Source organism: Engystomops pustulosus, chromosome 5 (assembly GCF_040894005.1).
Source record: "Engystomops pustulosus chromosome 5, aEngPut4.maternal, whole genome shotgun sequence".
In the NCBI taxonomy this organism is placed as follows: domain Eukaryota; kingdom Metazoa; phylum Chordata; class Amphibia; order Anura; family Leptodactylidae; genus Engystomops; species Engystomops pustulosus.
In genome coordinates, this window is record NC_092415.1 from 214,545,422 (window position 1) to 214,570,648 (window position 25,227).

The 25,227-nt window shown below is 46.9% G+C and overlaps 1 protein-coding gene across 1 annotated transcript; it reads right to left on the bottom strand.

Annotated features, from left to right (window-relative positions):
* Positions 1-394: 394 nt before the first annotated feature.
* LOC140134317 (protein RIC-3-like) lies at positions 395-18,098 on the bottom strand. The gene is made up of 6 exons (XM_072154914.1): positions 17,973-18,098; positions 7,203-7,411; positions 5,966-6,044; positions 5,660-5,753; positions 1,314-1,459; positions 395-1,088 (listed from the first exon to the last, which is right to left on the bottom strand). The coding sequence occupies exons 1-6, from the start codon at positions 18,082-18,084 to the stop codon at positions 661-663; spliced, it is 1,068 nt and encodes a 355-aa protein (XP_072011015.1). The 5' UTR covers positions 18,085-18,098; the 3' UTR covers positions 395-660.
* Between the last annotated feature and the right edge of the window lie 7,129 nt (positions 18,099-25,227).

The window sequence follows — 25,227 nt, forward strand, 5'->3', positions numbered from 1 at the left end:
GTATGTAGTGATCTCCCCCTAGTGGTGGTGTATAATGTGTATGTAGTGATCTCCTCCTAGTGGTGGTGTATAATCTGTATGTAGTGATCTCCTCCTAGTGGTGGTGTATAATCTGTATGTAGTGATCTCCTCCTAGTGGTGGTGTATAATCTGTATGTAGTGATCTCCCCCTAGTGGTGGTGTATAATGTGTATGTAGTGATCTCCCCCTAGTGGTGGTGTATAATGTGTATGTAGTGAGCTCCCCCTAGTGGTGGTGTATAATGTGTATGTAGTGATCTCCTCCTAGTGGTGGTGTATAATCTGTATGTAGTGATCTCCCCCTAGTGGTGATGTATAATGTGTATGTAGTGATCTCCCCCTAGTGGTGATGTATAATGTGTATGTAGTGATCTCCTCCTAGTGGTGGTATATAATGTGTATGTAGTGATCTCCCCCTAGTGGTGGTGTATAATCTGTATGTAGTGAGCTCCCCCTAGTGGTGGTGTATAATGTGTATGTAGTGAGCTCCCCCTAGTGGTGGTGTATAATCTGTATAATTCCTGTACATCGTGCGTTATACATGTCACATTTGGGGGCGGTGCCTATATCCGTGCGTTGCGATCACCTGACCGCTCTGTGGTCCTGACGCTCAGAGTTTTATCACCAGATTTGGGGGTGTTTAGCATTCTGGGGTCTTTTTGCTCCTCTTGCGCAGTGATTGTGTCTGGTCCTGGATGGAGTTATTGATGTTCTCCTGTAAGTCTCTAGTCACAGCCAGATCTGTCCCCGCAGCCTCGGCCTCACTGTCTGAGCTGAAGCCGGCGTTCTCGGCTATGATTGCGGGGTCTTCCTCGTCGCTCTGCTCTTCGCTGAGCTCCTCCTCCTCCGGGGTGATGATGGGGCTGTGTTGGGGGTCATCCCCCGGGTCGCCCCCATCCCCCGCTGTCAGCTCCGTGCAATAATTATTATAATCCTCCATGAATTCCATCTGCTCCGCAATCTCCTCCGCCGAGGGCTGAGTCAGCAACGAGCGCTCCACCACAATCGTATCCGGCCGCCGCTGGCGCTCAGAGGGGTCGTATATCGGATACGTCTCTTCTGGGTAACCTGCACCAATAACACAATATCGTTACATTGTTTCAATCTCTAGAGACAGGAAGAACTATCAGAGGGACGTCCATGCGCCAGGAAGAACTATCAGAGGGACGTCCATGCGCCAGGAGGCACTATCAGAGGGACGTCCATTATGGTAGCAAGTAGTTGCTGTTTAGGATCTGAGTGGAGTATAAAGGACGATGTCACAGCAGCCCCCCCCCCCCCCCCCCCCCGCACCTTCCCACTCCTCCATGTACGGAGTCTCCTCTGCCTCCTGCTCCGGAGAGACGCCTTCCAGGACCTTCCCCTCCTTCATCACCCGAGTGATCTCCTTCAGTCTCTGCAGAAGCTGCTGCTCCTCATCATCACTGACATTCTTATCCCTGCCGAAAATATAGAGGTGCGACCCTAGTCACGACTGATAACAGAGAGTAATAGATTGTATCCCCCCCTGTACAGTCTCCTCTCCCCGGGGTGTAATGGCTGATAACAGAGAGTAATAGATTGTATCCCCCCTGTACAGTCTCCTCTCCCCGGGGTGTAATGGCTGATAACAGAGAGTAATAGATTGTATCCCCCCTGTACAGTCTCCTCTCCCCGGGATGTAATGGCTGATAACAGAGAGTAATAGATTGTATCCCCCCTGTACAGTCTCCTCTCCCCAGGATGTAATGGCTGATAACAGAGAGTAATAGATTGTATCCCCCCCTGTACAGTCTCCTCTCCCCGGGGTGTAATGGCTGAAACAGAGAGTAATAGATTGTATCCCCCCCTGTACAGTCTCCTCTCCCCGGGATGTAATGGCTGATAACAGAGAGTAATAGATTGTATCCCCCCTGTACAGTCTCCTCTCCCCGGGGTGTAATGGCTGATAACAGAGAGTAATAGATTGTATCCCCCCTGTACAGTCTCCTCTCCCCGGGGTGTAATGGCTGATAACAGAGAGTAATAGATTGTATCCCCCCCCTGTACAGTCTCCTCTCCCCGGGGTGTAATGGCTGATAACAGAGAGTAATAGATTGTATCCCCCCTGTACAGTCTCCTCTCCCCGGGATGTAATGGCTGATAACAGAGAGTAATAGATTGTATCCCCCCCCTGTACAGTCTCCTCTCCCCGGGGTGTAATGGCTGATAACAGAGAGTAATAGATTGTATCCCCCCCCTGTACAGTCTCCTCTCCCCGGGATGTAATGGCTGATAACAGAGAGTAATAGATTGTATCCCCCCCCCCTGTACAGTCTCCTCTCCCCGGGGTGTAATGGCTGATAACAGAGAGTAATAGATTGTATCCCCCCTGTACAGTCTCCTCTCCCCGGGATGTAATGGCTGATAACAGAGAGTAATAGATTGTATCCCCCCCTGTACAGTCTCCTCTCCCCGGGGTGTAATGGCTGATAACAGAGAGTAATAGATTGTATCCCCCCCTGTACAGTCTCCTCTCCCCGGGATGTAATGGCTGATAACAGAGAGTAATAGATTGTATCCCCCCTGTACAGTCTCCTCTCCCCGGGGTGTAATGGCTGATAACAGAGAGTAATAGATTGTATCCCCCCCTGTACAGTCTCCTCTCCCCGGGATGTAATGGCTGATAACAGAGAGTAATAGATTGTATCCCCCCCTGTACAGTCTCCTCTCCCCGGGATGTAATGGCTGATAACAGAGAGTAATAGATTGTATCCCCCCTGTACAGTCTCCTCTCCCCGGGATGTAATGGCTGATAACAGAGAGTAATAGATTGTATCCCCCTGTACAGTCTCCTCTCCCCGGGATGTAATGGCTGATAACAGAGAGTAATAGATTGTATCCCCCCTGTACAGTCTCCTCTCCCCGGGGTGTAATGGCTGATAACAGAGAGTAATAGATTGTATCCTCCCCCTGTACAGTCTCCTCTCCCCGGGGTGTAATGGCTGAAACAGAGAGTAATAGATTGTATCCCCCCCCTGTACAGTCTCCTCTCCCCGGGGTGTAATGGCTGATAACAGAGAGTAATAGATTGTATCCCTCCTGTACAGTCTCCTCTCCCCGGGATGTAATGGCTGATAACAGAGAGTAATAGATTGTATCCCCCCTGTACAGTCTCCTCTCCCCGGGGTGTAATGGCTGATAACAGAGAGTAATAGATTGTATCCCCCCTGTACGGTCTCCTCTCCCCGGGGTGTAATGGCTGATAACAGAGAGTAATAGATTGTATCCCCCCCTGTACAGTCTCCTCTCCCCGGGATGTAATGGCTGATAACAGAGAGTAATAGATTGTATCCCCCCCTGTACAGTCTCCTCTCCCCGGGATGTAATGGCTGATAACAGAGAGTAATAGATTGTATCCCCCCCTGTACAGTCTCCTCTCCCCGGGATGTAATGGCTGATAACAGAGAGTAATAGATTGTATCCCCCCCTGTACAGTCTCCTCTCCCCGGGGTGTAATGGCTGATAACAGAGAGTAATAGATTGTATCCCCCTGTACAGTCTCCTCTCCCCGGGATGTAATGGCTGATAACAGAGAGTAATAGATTGTATCCCCCCCTGTACAGTCTCCTCTCCCCGGGGTGTAATGGCTGATAACAGAGAGTAATAGATTGTATCCCCCCCTGTACAGTCTCCTCTCCCCGGGATGTAATGGCTGATAACAGAGAGTAATAGATTGTATCCCCCCTGTACAGTCTCCTCTCCCCGGGATGTAATGGCTGATAACAGAGAGTAATAGATTGTATCCCCTCTGTACAGTCTCCTCTCCCCGGGATGTAATGGCTGATAACAGAGAGTAATAGATTGTACCCCCCCTGTACAGTCTCCTCTCCCCGGGATGTAATGGCTGATAACAGAGAGTAATAGATTGTATCCCCCATGTACAGTCTCCTCTCCCCGGGATGTAATGGCTGATAACAGAGAGTAATAGATTGTATCCCCCCCCCCTGTACAGTCTCCTCTCCCCGGGATGTAATGGCTGATAACAGAGAGTAATAGATTGTATCCCCCCTGTACAGTCTCCTCTCCCCGGGATGTAATGGCTGATAACAGAGAGTAATAGATTGTATCCCCCCTGTACAGTCTCCTCTCCCCGGGATGTAATGGCTGATAACAGAGAGTAATAGATTGTATCCCCCATGTACAGTCTCCTCTCCCCGGGATGTAATGGCTGATAACAGAGAGTAATAGATTGTATCCCCCCCCCCTGTACAGTCCCCTCTCCCCGGGATGTAATGGCTGATAACAGAGAGTAATAGATTGTATCCCCCCTGTACAGTCTCCTCTCCCCGGGATGTAATGGCTGATAACAGAGAGTAATAGATTGTATCCCCCCTGTACAGTCTCCTCTCCCCGGGATGTAATGGCTGATAACAGAGAGTAATAGATTGTATCCCCCCTGTACAGTCTCCTCTCCCCGGGGTGTAATGGCTGATAACAGAGAGTAATAGATTGTATCCCCCCCTGTACAGTCTCCTCTCCCCGGGATGTAATGGCTGATAACAGAGAGTAATAGATTGTATCCCCTCTGTACAGTCTCCTCTCCCCGGGATGTAATGGCTGATAACAGAGAGTAATAGATTGTATCCCCCCTGTACAGTCTCCTCTCCCCGGGATGTAGTGGCTGATAACAGAGAGTAATAGATTGTATCCCCCCCTGTACAGTCTCCTCTCCCCGGGATGTAATGGCTGATAACAGAGAGTAATAGATTGTATCCCCCCCTGTACAGTCTCCTCTCCCCGGGATGTAGTGGCTGATAACAGAGAGTAATAGATTGTATCCCCCCCTGTACAGTCTCCTCTCCCCGGGATGTAATGGCTGATAACAGAGAGTAATAGATTGTATCCCCCCTGTACAGTCTCCTCTCCCCGGGATGTAATGGCTGATAACAGAGAGTAATAGATTGTATCCCTCCCTGTACAGTCTCCTCTCCCCGGGATGTAATGGCTGATAACAGAGAGTAATAGATTGTATCCCCCCCTGTACAGTCTCCTCTCCCCGGGATGTAATGGCTGATAACAGAGAGTAATAGATTGTATCCCCTCCCTGTACAGTCTCCTCTCCCCGGGATGTAATGGCTGATAACAGAGAGTAATAGATTGTATCCCCTCCTGTACAGTCTCCTCTCCCCGGGGTGTAATGGCTGATAACAGAGAGTAATAGATTGTATCCCCCCTGTACAGTCTCCTCTCCCCGGGGTGTAATGGCTGATAACAGAGAGTAATAGATTGTATCCCCCCCCTGTACAGTCTCCTCTCCCCGGGGTGTAATGGCTGATAACAGAGAGTAATAGATTGTATCCTCCTGTACAGTCTCCTCTCCCCGGGGTGTAATGGCTGATAACAGAGAGTAATAGATTGTATCCCCCCCTGTACAGTCTCCTCTCCCCGGGGTGTAATGGCTGATAACAGAGAGTAATAGATTGTATCCCCCCCTGTACAGTCTCCTCTCCCCGGGATGTAATGGCTGATAACAGAGAGTAATAGATTGTATCCCCCCCTGTACAGTCTCCTCTCCCCGGGATGTAATGGCTGATAACAGAGAGTAATAGATTGTATCCCCCTGTACAGTCTCCTCTCCCCGGGATGCAATGGCTGATAACAGGGAGCAGTAGCCTGACCTCTGGCTGTGGGGCCCCAGGCGGGTGATGATCCTCTCCATGGCCTCCTCCGTCTCCCGCAGTTTGTCCTGGAGTTGGCTGAGCTCGTAGTCGGCTGTAATGAGAGGTGAGATATTCGGGGGGCGCTGTGGACCCTCCTATGATTATATCATTATAATGGGGGGAAATGATAGGAGTTATGGGCAGAGATGACCGGGGCCCCATCCTGGGATGCTGGATGATAAAGGGGCGGGGCTGTGACAACAAGGTGTATTAGGCTCCACCCCATGCAGATCTATGACCCCAGTACTAGAGACCCCCACTCACTGATCTTCCTCTTCAGGTTGCCGTTGACGATGGGGACACTTTTTGGCTCCAGATTCACATTTTTACCTTTAGATGAAAGCTAAAAAGAGAAAAACACCAAAAAATGTGAGAAGAGGTAAACAGAAGGATCAGAGCGGAGGCCGAGAGGAAGAGGAGAAGAGGAAAACAGAAGGATCAGAGCGGAGGCCGAGAGGAAGAGGAGAAGAGGAAAACAGAAGGATCAGAGCGGAGGCCGAGAGGAAGAGGAGAAGAGGAAAACAGAAGGATCAGAGCGGAGGCCGAGAGGAAGAGGAGAAGAGGAAAAGAGGAGGATAAGAAGAGAGGAGGAGCCAGGGGAGGCGGAGACTGCAACAAAGTATCAAAAGTAAGAAAAGAAACAACAGAAAACATAAACAAACAACAAATGATCATCACTAATTCATTATAAGCTACAAGCATATCAACGTGTCCTGCAGCATATTACACACCCTCTGCAGAGCATTGCCATCTCTACCATCTGACACAAACACATAGTGACGTGTCCTGCAGCATATTACACCACTTCTGCAGAGCATTGCTACCTCTACCTCCTGACATACACATAGTGACGTGTCCTGCAGCATATTACACCACCTCTGCAGAGCATTGCTACCTCTACCTCCTGACCTTCACATAGTGACGTGTCCTGCAGCATATTACACCCCCTCTGCAGAGCATTGCTACCTCTACCTCCTGACCTACACATAGTGACGTGTCCTGCAGCATATTACACCCCCTCTGCAGAGCATTGCTACCTCTACCTCCTGACCTACACATAGTGACGTGTCCTGCAGCATATTACACCCCCTCTGCAGAGCATTGCTACCTCTACCTCCTGACCTACACATAGTGACGTGTCCTGCAGCATATTACACCCCCTCTGCAGAGCATTGCTACCTCTACCTCCTGACATACACATAGTGACGTGTCCTGCAGCATATTACACCCCCTCTGCAGAGCATTGCTACCTCTACCTCCTGACCTACACATAGTGACGTGTCCTGCAGCATATTACACCCCCTCTGCAGAGCATTGCTACCTCTACCTCCTGACCTACACATAGTGACGTGTCCTGCAGCATATTACACCCCCTCTGCAGAGCATTGCTACCTCTACCTCCTGACATACACATAGTGACGTGTCCTGATCTGCAGAGCATTGCACCTTCTACTACATTTATATACAGATCACGCTGCATGTTATTACAGGTATCACTTACCTTGAAGAGTATATAGAGAATATATAATAATATTCCAAAACCATAGATGGGGATAATCTGCCCAACCAGACTCTGCCGACTGTTACTGCCCCCGCCCCCGGCCTTCGCCTTAGACACAGCCTCAGATAGGTGGGAGCGAGGGAAACCCCCAGAGCGGCTGTCCACAGCCTTCCCATGAGGAACCGAGGAGGGGAAGCGGCCAGAGCCCCCTGCATATAAGGAAGGAGAAAATACATATATCACTATATACAGGAGATCCCCAGGTTATAGCGGCTGTACATATATCATTATATACAGGACACCCCCAGGTTATACCGGCTGTACATATATCATTATATACAGGAGATCCCCAGGTTATACCGGCTGTACATATATCATTATATACAGGAGATCCCCAGGTTATACCGGCTGTACATATATCATTATATACAGGAGATCCCCAGGTTATACCGGCTGTACATATATCACTATATACAGGAGATCCCCAGGTTATACCGGCTGTACATATATCACTATATACAGGAGATCCCCAGGTTATACCGGCTGTACATATATCACTATATACAGGAGATCCCCAGGTTATACCGGCTGTACATATATCATTATATACAGGAGATCCCCAGGTTATACCGGCTGTACATATATCATTATATACAGGAGATCCCCAGGTTATACCGGCTGTACATATATCATTATATACAGGAGATCCCCAGGTTATACCGGCTGTACATATATCATTATATACAGGAGATCCCCAGGTTATACCGGCTGTACATATATCACTATATACAGGAGATCCCCAGGTTATACCGGCTGTACATATATCACTATATACAGGAGATCCCCAGGTTATACCGGCTGTACATATATCACTATATACAGGAGATCCCCAGGTTATACCGGCTGTACATATATCATTATATACAGGGGATCCCCAGGTTATACCGGCTGTACATATATCATTATATACAGGAGATCCCCGGGTTATAGCGGCTGTACATATATCACTATATACCCAGGTTATAGCGGCTGTACATGTATCAGTGTATACCCAGGTTATAGCGGCTGTACATATATCACTATATACCCAGGTTATACCGGCTGTACATATATCATTATATACAGGAGATCCCCAGGTTATACCGGCTGTACATATATCATTATATACAGGAGATCCCCAGGTTATACCGGCTGTACATATATCATTATATACAGGAGATCCCCGGGTTATAGCGGCTGTACATATATCACTATATACCCAGGTTATACCGGCTGTACATATATCATTATATACAGGAGATCCCCAGGTTATACCGGCTGTACATATATCATTATATACAGGAGATCCCCAGGTTATAGCGGCTGTACATATATCATTATATACAGGAGATCCCCGGGTTATACCGGCTGTACATATATCATTATATACAGGAGATCCCCAGGTTATACCGGCTGTACATATATCATCATATACAGGAGATCCCCAGGTTATACCGGCTGTACATATATCATCATATACAGGAGATCCCCAGGTTATACCGGCTGTACATATATCACTATATACAGGGGATCCCCAGGTTATACCGGCTGTACATATATCATTATATACAGGGGATCCCCAGGTTATACCGGCTGTACATATATCATTATATACAGGAGATCCCCAGGTTATACCGGCTGTACATATATCACTATATACAGGAGATCCCCAGGTTATACCGGCTGTACATATATCATTATATACAGGAGATCTCCAGGTTATAGCGGCTGTACATATATCATTATATACAGGAGATCCCCAGGTTATACCGGCTGTACATATATCATCATATACAGGGGATCCCCAGGTTATACCAGCTGTACATATATCATTATATACAGGAGATCTCCAGGTTATACCGGCTGTACATATATCATTATATACAGGAGATCCCCAGGTTATACCGGCTGTACATATATCATTATATACAGGAGATCCCCAGGTTATACCGGCTGTACATATATCATTATATACAGGAGATCCCCAGGTTATACCGGCTGTACATATATCATTATATATAGGAGATCCCCAGGTTATACCGGCTGTACATATATCATTATATACAGGAGATCCCCAGGTTATACCGGCTGTACATATATCATCATATACAGGAGATCCCCAGGTTATACCGGCTGTACATATATCACTATATACAGGGGATCCCCAGGTTATACCGGCTGTACATATATCATTATATACAGGGGATCCCCAGGTTATACCGGCTGTACATATATCATTATATACAGGAGATCCCCAGGTTATACCGGCTGTACATATATCACTATATACAGGAGATCCCCAGGTTATACCGGCTGTACATATATCATTATATACAGGAGATCTCCAGGTTATAGCGGCTGTACATATATCATTATATACAGGAGATCCCCAGGTTATACCGGCTGTACATATATCATTATATACAGGAGATCCCCAGGTTATACCGGCTGTACATATATCATTATATACAGGAGATCCCCAGGTTATACCGGCTGTACATATATCATTATATACAGGAGATCCCCAGGTTATACCGGCTGTACAGATACCATTATATACAGGAGATCCCCAGGTTATACCGGCTGTACATATATCATTATATACAGGGGATCCCCAGGTTATACCGGCTGTACATATATCATTATATACAGGAGATCCCCAGGTTATACCGGCTGTACATATATCATTATATACAGGAGATCTCCAGGTTATACCGGCTGTACATATATCATTATATACAGGAGATCCCCAGGTTATAGCGGCTGTACATATATCATTATATACAGGAGATCCCCAGGTTATACCGGCTGTACATATATCATTATATACAGGAGATCCCCAGGTTATACCGGCTGTACATATATCATTATATACAGGGGATCCCCAGGTTATAGCGGCTGTACATATATCATTATATACAGGGGATCCCCAGGTTATAGCGGCTGTACATATATCATCATATACAGGAGATCCCCAGGTTATACCGGCTGTACATATATCATTATATACAGGAGATCCCCAGGTTATACCAGCTGTACATATATCACTATATACATGAGATCCCCAGGTTATACCGGCTGTACATATATCATTATATACAGGAGATCCCCAGGTTATACCGGCTGTACATATATCATTATATACAGGAGATCCCCAGGTTACACCGGCTGTACATATATCATTATATACAGGAGATCCCCAGGTTATACCGGCTGTACATATATCATTATATACAGGAGATCCCCAGGTTACACCGGCTGTACATATATCATTATATACAGGAGATCCCCAGGTTATACCGGCTGTACATATATCATTATATACAGGAGATCCCCAGGTTATACCGGCTGTACATATATCATTATATACAGGAGATCCTCAGGTTATACCAGCTGTACATATATCACTATATACAGGAGATCCCCAGGTTATAGCGGCTGTACATATATCACTATATACAGGAGATCCCCAGGTTATACCGGCTGTACATATATCACTATATACAGGAGATCCCCAGGTTATACCGGCTGTACATATATCATTATATACAGGAGATCCCCAGGTTATACCGGCTGTACATATATCATTATATACAGGAGATCCCCAGGTTATACCGGCTGTACATATATCATTATATACAGGAGATCCCCAGGTTATACCGGCTGTACATATATCATTATATACAGGAGATCCCCAGGTTATACCGGCTGTACATATATCATTATATACAGGAGATCCCCAGGTTATACCGGCTGTACATATATCATTATATACAGGAGATCCCCAGGTTATAGCGGCTGTACATATATCATTATATACAGGAGATCCCCAGGTTATACCGGCTGTACATATATCATTATATACAGGGGATCCCCAGGTTATAGCGGCTGTACATATATCATTATATACAGGAGATCCCCAGGTTATAGCGGCTGTACATATATCATTATATACAGGAGATCCCCAGGTTATAGCGGCTGTACATATATCATTATATACAGGAGATCCCCAGGTTATACCGGCTGTACATATATCATTATATACAGGAGATCCCCAGGTTATACCGGCTGTACATATATCATTATATACAGGGGATCCCCAGGTTATAGCGGCTGTACATATATCATTATATACAGGAGATCCCCAGGTTATACCGGCTGTACATATATCACTATATACAGGAGATCCCCAGGTTATACCGGCTGTACATGTATCATTATATACAGGAGATCCCCAGGTTATACCGGCTGTACATATATCACTATATACAGGAGATCCCCAGGTTATACCGGCTGTACATATATCACTATATACAGGAGATCCCCAGGTTATACCGGCTGTACATATATCATTATATACAGGAGATCCCCAGGTTATACCGGCTGTACATATATCACTATATACAGGGGATCCCCAGGTTATACCGGCTGTACATATATCATTATATACAGGGGATCCCCAGGTTATACCGGCTGTACATATATCATTATATACAGGAGATCCCCAGGTTATACCGGCTGTACATATATCATTATATACAGGAGATCCCCAGGTTATACCGGCTGTACATATATCATTATATACAGGGGATCCCCAGGTTATACCGGCTGTACATATATCATTATATACAGGAGACCCCCAGGTTATAGCGGCTGTACATATATCATTATATACAGGAGATCCCCAGGTTATACCGGCTGTACATATATCACTATATACAGGAGATCCCCAGGTTATACCGGCTGTATATATATCACTATATACAGGAGATCCCCAGGTTATACCGGCTGTACATATATCATTATATACAGGAGATCTCCAGGTTATACCGGCTGTACATATATCATTATATACAGGAGATCCCCAGGTTATAGCGGCTGTACATATATCATTATATACAGGAGATCCCCAGGTTATACCGGCTGTACATATATCATTATATACAGGAGATCCCCAGGTTATACCGGCTGTACATATATCATTATATACAGGGGATCCCCAGGTTATAGCGGCTGTACATATATCATCATATACAGGAGATCCCCAGGTTATACCGACTGTACATATATCATTATATACAGGAGATCCCCAGGTTATACCGGCTGTACATATATCATTATATACAGGAGATCCCCAGGTTATACCGGCTGTACATATATCACTATATACATGAGATCCCCAGGTTATACCGGCTGTACATATATCATTATATACAGGAGATCCCCAGGTTATACCGGCTGTACATATATCATTATATACAGGAGATCCCCAGGTTATACCGGCTGTACATATATCATTATATACAGGAGATCCCCAGGTTATACCGGCTGTACATATATCATTATATACAGGAGATCCCCAGGTTACACCGGCTGTACATATATCATTATATACAGGAGATCCCCAGGTTATACCGGCTGTACATATATCATTATATACAGGAGATCCCCAGGTTATACCGGCTGTACATATATCACTATATACAGGAGATCCCCAGGTTATACCGGCTGTACATATATCATTATATACAGGAGATCCTCAGGTTATACCAGCTGTACATATATCACTATATACAGGAGATCCCCAGGTTATAGCGGCTGTACATATATCACTATATACAGGAGATCCCCAGGTTATACCGGCTGTACATATATCACTATATACAGGAGATCCCCAGGTTATACCGGCTGTACATATATCATTATATACAGGAGATCCCCAGGTTATACCGGCTGTACATATATCATTATATACAGGAGATCCCCAGGTTATACCGGCTGTACATATATCATCATATACAGGAGATCCCCAGGTTATACCGGCTGTACATATATCATCATATACAGGAGATCCCCAGGTTATACCGGCTGTACATATATCACTATATACAGGGGATCCCCAGGTTATACCGGCTGTACATATATCATTATATACAGGGGATCCCCAGGTTATACCGGCTGTACATATATCATTATATACAGGAGATCCCCAGGTTATACCGGCTGTACATATATCACTATATACAGGAGATCCCCAGGTTATACCGGCTGTACATATATCATTATATACAGGAGATCTCCAGGTTATAGCGGCTGTACATATATCATTATATACAGGAGATCCCCAGGTTATACCGGCTGTACATATATCATCATATACAGGGGATCCCCAGGTTATACCGGCTGTACATATATCATCATATACAGGAGATCCCCAGGTTATACCGGCTGTACATATATCACTATATACAGGGGATCCCCAGGTTATACCGGCTGTACATATATCATTATATACAGGGGATCCCCAGGTTATACCGGCTGTACATATATCATTATATACAGGAGATCCCCAGGTTATACCGGCTGTACATATATCACTATATACAGGAGATCCCCAGGTTATACCGGCTGTACATATATCATTATATACAGGAGATCTCCAGGTTATAGCGGCTGTACATATATCATTATATACAGGAGATCCCCAGGTTATACCGGCTGTACATATATCATTATATACAGGAGATCCCCAGGTTATACCGGCTGTACATATATCATTATATACAGGAGATCCCCAGGTTATACCAGCTGTACATATATCATTATATACAGGAGATCCCCAGGTTATACCGGCTGTACAGATACCATTATATACAGGAGATCCCCAGGTTATACCGGCTGTACATATATCATTATATACAGGGGATCCCCAGGTTATACCGGCTGTACATATATCATTATATACAGGAGATCCCCAGGTTATACCGGCTGTACATATATCATTATATACAGGAGATCCCCAGGTTATAGCGGCTGTACATATATCATTATATACAGGAGATCTCCAGGTTATACCGGCTGTACATATATCATTATATACAGGAGATCCCCAGGTTATACCGGCTGTACATATATCATTATATACAGGAGATCCCCAGGTTATACCGCCTGTACATATATCATTATATACAGGAGATCCCCAGGTTATAGCGGCTGTACATATATCATTATATACAGGAGATCCCCAGGTTATACCGGCTGTACATATATCATTATATACAGGAGATCCCCAGGTTATACCGGCTGTACATATATCATTATATACAGGAGATCCCCAGGTTATACCGGCTGTACATATATCATTATATACAGGAGATCTCCAGGTTATACCGGCTGTACATATATCATTATATACAGGAGATCCCCAGGTTATAGCGGCTGTACATATATCATTATATACAGGAGATCCCCAGGTTATACCGGCTGTACATATATCACTATATACAGGGGATCCCCAGGTTATACCGGCTGTACATATATCACTATATACAGGGGATCCCCAGGTTATACCGGCTGTACATATATCATTATATACAGGAGATCTCCAGGTTATACCGGCTGTACATATATCACTATATACAGGAGATCCCCAGGTTATACCGGCTGTACATATATCATTATATACAGGAGATCCCCAGGTTATACCGGCTGTACATATATCATTATATACAGGAGACCCCCAGGTTATACCGGCTGTACATATATCATTATATACAGGAGATCCCCAGGTTATACCAGCTGTACATATATCACTATATACAGGAGATCTCCAGGTTATACCGGCTGTACATATATCATTATATACAGGAGATCCCCAGGTTATACCGGTTGTACATATATCATTATATACAGGAGATCCCCAGGTTATACCGGCTGTACATATATCATTATATACAGGAGATCCCCAGGTTATACCGGCTGTACATATATCATTATATACAGGAGATCCCCAGGTTATACCGGCTGTACATATATCACTATATACAGGAGATCCCCAGGTTATACCGGCTGTACATATATCATTATATACAGGAGATCCCCAGGTTATACGGGCTGTACATATATCATTATATACAGGAGATCCCCAGGTTATACCGGCTGTACATATATCACTATATACAGGAGATCTCCAGGTTATACCGGCTGTACATATATCATTATGTACAGGAGATCCCCAGGTTATACCGGCTGTACATATATCATTATATACAGGAGATCCCCAGGTTATACCGGCTGTACATATATCATTATATACAGGAGATCCCCAGGTTATACCGGCTGTACATATATCATTATATACAGGAGATCCCCAGGTTATACCGGCTGTACATATATCATTATATACAGGAGATCCCCAGGTTATACCGGCTGTACATATATCACTATATACAGGAGATCTCCAGGTTATACCGGCTGTACATATACCATTATATACAGGAGATCCCCAGGTTATACCGGCTGTACATATATCATTATATACAGGAGATCCCCAGGTTATACCGGCTGTACATATATCATTATATACAGGAGATCTCCAGGTTATACCGGCTGTACATATATCACTATATACAGGAGATCCCCAGGTTATACCGGCTGTACATATATCACTATATACAGGAGATCCCCAGGTTATACCGGCTGTACATATATCACTATATACAGGAGATCCCCAGGTTATACCGGCTGTACATATATCACTATATACAGGAGATCTCCAGGTTATACCGGCTGTACATATATCATTATGTACAGGAGATCCCCAGGTTATACCGGCTGTACATATATCATTATATACAGGAGATCCCCAGGTTATACCGGCTGTACATATATCATTATATACAGGAGATCCCCAGGTTATACCGGCTGTACATATATCATTATATACAGGAGATCCCCAGGTTATACCGGCTGTACATATATCATTATATACAGGAGATCCCCAGGTTATACCGGCTGTACATATATATCATTATATACAGGAGATCCCCAGGTTATACCGGCTGTACATATATCATTATATACAGGAGATCCCCAGGTTATACCGGCTGTACATATATCATTATATACAGGAGATCCCCAGGTTATACCGGCTGTACATATATCATTATATACAGGAGATCCCCAGGTTATACCGGCTGTACATATATCATTATATACAGGAGATCTCCAGGTTATACCGGCTGTACATATATCATTATATACAGGAGATCCCCAGGTTATACAAGCTGTACATATATCACTATATACAGGAGATCCCCAGGTTATACCGGCTGTACATATATCATTATATACAGGAGATCCCCAGGTTATACCGGCTGTACATATATCATTATATACAGGAGATCCCCAGGTTATACCGGCTGTACATATATCATTATATACAGGAGATCCCCAGGTTATACCAGCTGTACATATATCACTATATACAGGAGATCTCCAGGTTATACCGGCTGTACATATATCATTATATACAGGAGATCCCCAGGTTATACCGGCTGTACATACATCATTATATACAGGGGATCCCCAGGTTATACCGGCTGTACATATATCATTATATACAGGAGATCCCCAGGTTATACCGGCTGTACATATATCATTATATACAGGGGATCTCCAGGTTATACCGGCTGTACATATATCATTATATATTGGGGATCCCCAGGTTATACCGGCTGTACATATATCACTATATACAGGAGATCCCCAGGTTATACCGGCTGTACATATATCACTATATACAGGAGATCCCCAGGTTATACCGGCTGTACATATATCACTATATACAGGAGATCCCCAGGTTATACCGGCTGTACATATATCACTATATACAGGAGATCCCCAGGTTATACCGGCTGTACATATATCACTATATACAGGAGATCCCCAGGTTATACCGGCTGTACATATATCATTATATACAGGAGATCTCCAGGTTATACCGGCTGTACATATATCATTATATACAGGAGATCCCCAGGTTATACCGGCTGTACATATATCATTATATACAGGAGATCCCCAGGTTATACCGGCTGTACATATATCATTATATACAGGAGATCCCCAGGTTATACCGGCTGTACATATATCATTATATACAGGAGATCCCCAGGTTATACCGGCTGTACATATATCACTATATACAGGAGATCCCCAGGTTATACCGGCTGTACATATATCACTATATACAGGAGATCCCCAGGTTATACCGGCTGTACATATATCACTATATACAGGAGATCCCCAGGTTATACCGGCTGTACATATATCATTATATACAGGAGATCCCCAGGTTATACCGGCTGTACATATATCATTATATACAGGAGATCCCCAGGTTATACCGGTTGTACATATATCATTATATACAGGAGATCCCCAGGTTATACCGGCTGTACATATATCATTATATACAGGAGATCCCCAGGTTATACCGGCTGTACATATATCATTATATACAGGAGATCCCCAGGTTATACCGGCTGTACATATATCATTATATACAGGAGATCCCCAGGTTATACCGGCTGTACATATACATTATATATAGGAGATCCCCAGGTTATACCGGCTGTACATATATCATTATATACAGGAGATCCCCAGGTTATACCAGCTGTACATATATCATTATATACAGGAGATCCCCAGGTTATACCGGCTGTACATATATCATTATATACAGGAGATCCCCAGGTTATACCGGCTGTACATATATCATTATATATTGGGGATCCCCTGTAATGCATGTTTCGGGGGTCAGTACCTGGTGGGGATGCCGGTGGGGGAGGGGTTTGCTATGGCTCCGCCCCCGGGTATGTGGATACACATGTATCGGGGTTCGCTATGTGGGGGTCACATGACGCGCAGGCTCCTCCCCCCTCTTACCCTCCGGCTGCTGCTGCTTCCCGCGGCTCAGGAAGGTTTTGGGCAGGAGAAGGGACACGCAGAGGACGAGGCCGGAGACCATCAGCACCTTGTGTATGGTGGACAGCGCCATCCTGCTCTGTAACATCCCGCACACTGCGCCCCCTGCAGGACGGCACTACAGCGCTGCCATTGGCCGGAGCCGCAGCGTCATCAGAGGAGGAGGGTCGTGACAGTGTGTCAGCTGCTGCCGCCGTGTATACACTGTATATACCCCTCCTCCTCCCTATATACAGTGTATATACCCCTCCTCCTCCCTGTATACAGTGTATATAACCCTCCTCCTCCCTGTATACAGTGTATATACCCCTCCTCCTCCCTGTATACAGTTTATATACCCCTCCTCCTCCCTGTATACAGTGTATATACCCCTCCTCCTCCCTGTATACAGTGTATATAGCCCTCCTCCTCCCTGTATACAGTGTATATACCCCTCCTCCTCCCTGTATACAGTGTATATACCCCTCCTCCTCCCTGTATACAGTGTATATACCCCTCCTCCTCCCTGTATACAGTGTATATACCCCTCCTCCTCCCTGTATACAGTGTATATACCCCTCCTCCTCCCTGTATACAGTGTATATGCCCCTCCTCCTCCCTGTATACAGTGTATATACCCCTCCTCCTCCCTGTATACAGTGTATATACCCCTCCTCCTCCCTGTATACAGTGTATATGCCCCTCCTCCTCCCTGTATACAGTGTATATACCCCTCCTCCTCCCTGTATACAGTGTATATACCCCTCCTCCTCCCTGTATACAGTGTATATACCCCTCCTCCTCCCTGTATACAGTATATATACCCCTCCTCCTCCCTGTATACAGTGTATATAGCCCTCCTCCTCCCTGTATATAGTGTATATGCCCCTCCTCCTCACTGTATACAGTGTATATGCCCCTCTTCCTCCCTGTATACATTGTGTATATGCCCCTCCTCCTCCCTGTATACATTGTGTATACCCCTCCTCCCTGTATACAGTGTATATACCCCTCCTCCTCCCTGTATACAGTGTATATACCCCTCCTCCTCGCTGTATACAGTGTATATACCCCTCCTCCTCCATGTATACAGTGTATGTACCCCTCCTCCTCCCTGTATATAGTGTATATACTCCTCCTCCTCCCTGTATATAGTGTATATACCCCTCCTCCTCCCTGTATACAGTGTATATACCCCTCCTCCTCCCTGTATACAGTGTATATACCCCTCATCCTCCCTGTATACAGTGTATATACCCCTCCTCCTCCCTGTATACAGTATATATACCCCTCCTCCTCCCTGTATATAGTGTATATGCCCCTCCTCCTCCCTGTATACAGTGTATATACCCCTCCTCCTCCCTGTATACAGTGTATATACCCCTCCTCCTCCCTGTATACAGTGTATATAGCCCTCCTCCTCCCTGTATACAGTGTATATGCCCCTCCTCCTCCCTGTATACAGTATATATGCCCCTCCTCCTCCCTGTATACAGTATATATACCCCTCCTCCTCCCTGTATACAGTGTATATAGCCCTCCTCCTCCCTGTATACAGTGTATATAGCCCTCCTCCTCCCTGTATACAGTGTATATACCCCTCCCCCCTGTATATAGTGTATATACTCCTCCTCCTCCCTGTATATAGTGTATATACCCCTCCTCCTCCCTGTATACAGTGTATATACCCCTCCTCCTCCCTGTATACAGTGTATATGCCCCTCCTCCTCCCTGTATACAGTGTATATGCCCCTCCTCCTCCCTGTATATAGTGTATATGCCCCTCCTCCTCCCTGTATACAGTGTATATGCCCCTCCTCCACCCTGTATACAGTGTATATACCCCTCCTCCTCCTTGTATACAGTATATATATACCCCTCCTCCTCCCTGTATACAGTATATATACCCCTCCTCCTCCCTGTATACAGTGTATATACCCCTCCTCCTCCCTGTATACAGTGTATATACCCCTCCTCCTCCCTGTATATAGTGTATATGCCCCTCCTCCCTGTATATAGTGTATATGCCCCTACTGCTCCCTGTATACAATGTATATGCCCCTCCTCCTCCCTGTATACAGTGTATATACCCCTCCTCCTCCCTGTATACAGTGTATATACCCCTCCTCCTCCCTGTATACAGTGTATATGCCCCTCCTCCTCCCTGTATACAGTGTTTATGCCCCTCCTCCTCCCTGTATATATTGTATATGCCCCTCCTCCTCCCTGTATACAGTGTATATGCCCCTCCTCCTCCCTGTATATAGTGTATATGCCCCTCCTCCTCCCTGTATACAGTGTATATGCCCCTCCTCCTCCCTGTATACAGTGTATATACCCCTCCTCCACCCTGTATACAGTGTATATGCCCCTCCTCCACCCTGTATACAGTGTATATACCCCTCCTCCTCCCTGTATACAGTATATATACCCCTCCTCCTCCCTGTATACAGTATATATACCCCTCCTCCTCCCTGTATATAGTGTATATGCCCCTCCTCCCTGTATATAGTGTATATGCCCCTCCTCCTCCCTGTATACAGTGTATATGCCCCTCCTCCTCCCTGTATACAGTGTATATGCCCCTCCTCCTCCCTGTATACAGTGTATATGCCCCTCCTCCTCCCTGTATACAGTGTATATACCCCTCCTCCTCCCTGTATACAGTGTATATACCCCTCCTCCTCCCTGTATACAGTGTATATGCCCCTCCTCCTCCCTGTATATAGTGTATATGCCCCTCCTCCTCCCTGTATACAGTGTATATGCCCCTCCTCCTCCCTGTATACAGTGTATATGCCCCTCCTCCACCCTGTATACAGTGTATATGCCCCTCCTCCACCCTGTATACAGTGTATATGCCCCTCCTCCTCCCTGGTATACAGTGTATATACCCCTCCTCCTCCCTGTATACAGTGTATATACCCCTCCTCCTCCCTGTATACAGTGTATATAGCCCTCCTCCTCCCTGTATATAGTGTATATGCCCCTCCTCCTCCCTGTATACAGTGTATATGCCCCTCCTCCTCCCTGTATACAGTATATATGCCCCTCCTCCTCCCTGTATACAGTATATATGCCCCTCCTCCCTGTATATGCTCAGTATTGTGTGTGGCCTCCATGTGATTGCATGACCTCCCTAGAACACCTCGGCATGCTCCTGATGAGGCTCAGTATTGTGTGTGGCCTTCATGTGTCTGTATGACCTCCCTACAACACCTCGGCATGCTCCTGATGAGGCTCAGTATTGTGTGTGGCCTCCATGTGTCTGTATGACCTCCCTACTACAACATGGCATGCTCCTGATGAGGCTCAGTATTGTGTGTGGCCTCCATGTGCCTGTATGACCTCCCTACTACAACATGGCATGCTCCTGATGAGGCTCAGTACTGTGTGTGTGACCTCCACGTGCCTGTATGACCTCCCTACAACACCTCAGCATGCTCCTGATGAGGCTTAGTATGGTGTGTGACCTCCATGTTCCTGTATGACCTCCCTACAACACCTCGGCATGCTCCTGATGAGGCTCAGTATAGTGTGTGGCCTCCACGTGCCTGTATGACCTCCCTACAACACCTGAGCATGCTCCTGCTGAGGTCAGTATTGTGTGTGCTCTCCACGTGCCTGTATGACCTCCCTACAACACCTCGGCATGGTCCTGATGAGGCTCAGTATTGTGTGTGACCTCCACGTGCCTGTATGACCTCCCTACAACACCTTGACATGCTCCTGATGAGGCTCAGTATTGTGTGTGGCCTTCACGTGCCTGTATGACCTCCCTACAACACCTTGACATGCTCCTGATGAGGCTCAGTATTGTGTGTGACCTCCACGTGCCTGTATGACCTCCCTACAACACCTCGGCCTGCTCCTGATGAGGTCAGTATTGTGTGTGGCCTCCACGTGCCTGTATGACCTCCCTACAACACCTCGGCATGGTCCTGATGAGGCTCAGTATTGTGTGTGACCTCCACGTGCCTGTATGACCTCCCTACAACACCTTGACATGCTCCTGATGAGGCTCAGTATTGTGTGTGGCCTTCACGTGCCTGTATGACCTCCCTACAACACCTTGGTATGATACTGATGAGGTCAGTATTGTGTGTGGCCTCCACGTGCCTGTATGACCTCCCTACAACACCTCCGCATGCTCCTGAAGAGGCTCAGTATTGTGTGGCCTCCAGGTGCCTTTTTGACCTCCCTACAACACTTGGCATGCTCCTGATGAGGCTCAGTATTGTGCGTGGCCTCCATGTGCCTGTATGACCTCCCCACAACACCTCGCCATGATCCTGATGAGGCTCAGTATTGTGTGTGGCCTCCACGTGCCTGTATGACCTCCCTACAACACCTCAACATGATCTTGATGAGGCTCAGTATTGTGTTTGGCCTCCACGTTCCTGCATGACCTCCATACAACACCCCGGCATGCTCCTGATGAGGCTCAGTAGTGTGTGTGGCCTCCACATGCCTGTATGACCTCTCTACAATGCCTAGGCATGCTCCTGATGAGGCTCAGTATTGTGTGTGGCCTCCACGTGCCTGTATGACCTCCCCACAACACGTTAGCATGCACCTGATGAGGCTCAGTATTGCGTGTGGCCTTCGAGTGCCTGTATGACCTCCCTACAACACCTCGGCATGCTCCTGATGAGACTCGGTATTGTGTGTGGCCTCCACGTGCCTGTATGACCTCCCTACAACACCTCGGCATGCTCCTGATGAGGCACAGTATTGTGTGTGGCCCCCACGTGCCTGTATGACCTCCCTACAACGCCTCTACATGCTCCTGATGAGGCTCAGTATTGTGTGTGGCCTCCACGTGCTTGTATGACCTCTCTACAACACCTCGGTATGCTCCTGATGAGGCTCAGTATTGTGTGTGTCCTCCACGTGCCTGTATGACCACCCTATAACACCTCGGCATGCTCCTGATGAGGCTCAGTATTTTGTGTGGCCTCCACGTGCTTGTATGACCTCTCTACAACACCTCGGCATGCTCCTGATGAGGCTCAGTATTTTGTGTGGCCTTCGAGTGCCTGTATGACCTCCCTACAACACCTCCACATGATCTTGATGAGGCCCAGTATTGTGCATGGCCTCCATGTGCCTGTATGACCTCCCTACAACGCCTCAGAATGTTCCTAATGAGGCTCAGTATTGTATGTGGCTTCCACGTGCCTGTATGACCTCACTACCATGCCTCGGCATGCTCCTGATGAGGCTCAGTAGTGTGTATGGCCTCCACATGCCTCTATGACCTCCCTACAACACCTCGGCATTCTCCAGTTGAGGCTCAGTAGTGTGTGTAGCCTCCACATTCCTGTATGACCTCCCTACAACACCTCAGAATGTTCTTGATGAGGCTCAGTGTTAGGATCAGTGGATCCTCTGGACCACCGCGGGAGATGTAACTAGCCAACACCCGGAACCGGAGCCTAGCGGCACCTGGTTTTCACCAGAGCCCGCCGCAAAGCGGGTTGGACTTGCTGCGGCAGGATACCACTAGGTCGTTCCCAGGTGTGACTAGCCCACGGTGGCAGCCGAGGTCGAGGTACCTTAGCGGATGACAACTCGTAGTCGGGTCCAGGCACAAGGTCAGGGCAGGCGGCAGAGATGCAACGTCAGGTCCAAGTCCGGGGTCAGCAACGGGAGGTCCAGGCAGGTGGGAACGGGAACACAGGCACACGGAACACAGCAACACGGAGGAACTCAGGTGACACAGGACTCAGGAGCGGGAACACACAGGAATACACAGGAACGCAGGGATGCACAGGAACGCAGGAATACACAGGAACGCAGGAATACTCGCTTGGAAGCTTTCTCTAAGGCTATGAGGCACAAAGATCCGGCAAGGAACACAGGAAGAGGCAGATTCTTAAAGGTGAGGTGTTCAGCCAGTGCACCAATTAGCGGTGCGCTGGCCCTTTAAATTTTCGTCCGGAGCCGCGCGCGCGCCCTAGGGGGCGGGGACGCGCGCGCACGGCAGTCCGAGGGAGAGCAGGAGCCGGGAGAGGTAAGAGACACCGGGCAGCAGTGGGGGCACGTGAAGGAGCACGGATGCGCCCGCGATCCGTGACAGGGATCGCGGGAGCACCCGTGACAGTACCCCCCCCCTTCGGCCTCCCTCTCTTCTTGGGCCTGAGGAAACGTTGGAGCAGGCTCTTGTCCAGGATGTTATCCTCTGGCTCCCAGGATCTCTCCTCAGGACCAAATCCTTTCCAGTCTACCAGAAACAACCGTCTACCTCTCACAGTCTTAGTATCCAGGATCTCTTTCACCTCGAAGACATCGGTGGAATCAGCTTGTGGTACCGGAGGAGGAGTAATTTGTCGGTTGAAGCGGTTGAAGATGACTGGCTTAAGGAGAGAAACATGGAAAGAATTAGGAATGCGCATGCTGGGAGGCAGACGCAACTTGTAAGCCACCGGGTTGATGCGGCCGAGAATTTCGAATGGGCCCAAGAACCGAGGTCCCAATTTATAGCTCGGGATCTTCAGCCGAACATACTTGGCGGACAGCCAAACCTTGTCACCAGGAGCTAAAACAGGGAATGGTCGGCGTCTTTTGTCTGCTTGACGCTTGGTCTGGGCTGTAGCTCGGAGCAATGAGGAGTGGACTTGCTCCCAGATGGCTTTCAGATCACGTACCAGGTCCTCCACAGCAGGAACATCTGCAGACGTAGGTAACGGAAGAGGAGGCCGAGGATGCAGTCCATAGTTAATAAAAAAGGGAGCAGAACCGGCAGAAGTGGAGTCCAGGGAATTGTAAGAGAACTCCGCCCATGGTAGAAGAGATGCCCAGTCGTCCTGACGGGCAGAGACAAAATGGCGGAGGTAGCAACCTAAAGTCTGATTCACCCTCTCCACTTGGCCGTTAGTCTGTGGGTGATAGGCAGAAGAGAAGTCCAAGTTCACCTGCAACTGGTTGCACAAAGATCTCCAGAATTTGGACACAAACTGAACTCCTCGATCCGAGACGATGTGCTGAGGGAGACCATGAAGCCGGAAAATATGCTGGAAGAAGAGGCTGGCGAGACGTGGAGCAGAAGGCAAACCTGGTAGAGGGACAAAGTGAGACATCTTCGAAAAGCGGTCAGTCACCACCCAGATAACGGTGTTGCCAGAAGATGGCGGTAAATCCGTAACAAAGTCCATAGCCACATGAGACCATGGGCTGGTAGGCACGGGTAACGGCAACAGAAGACCAGCAGGCTTAAGTCGTGAAGGCTTGTTGC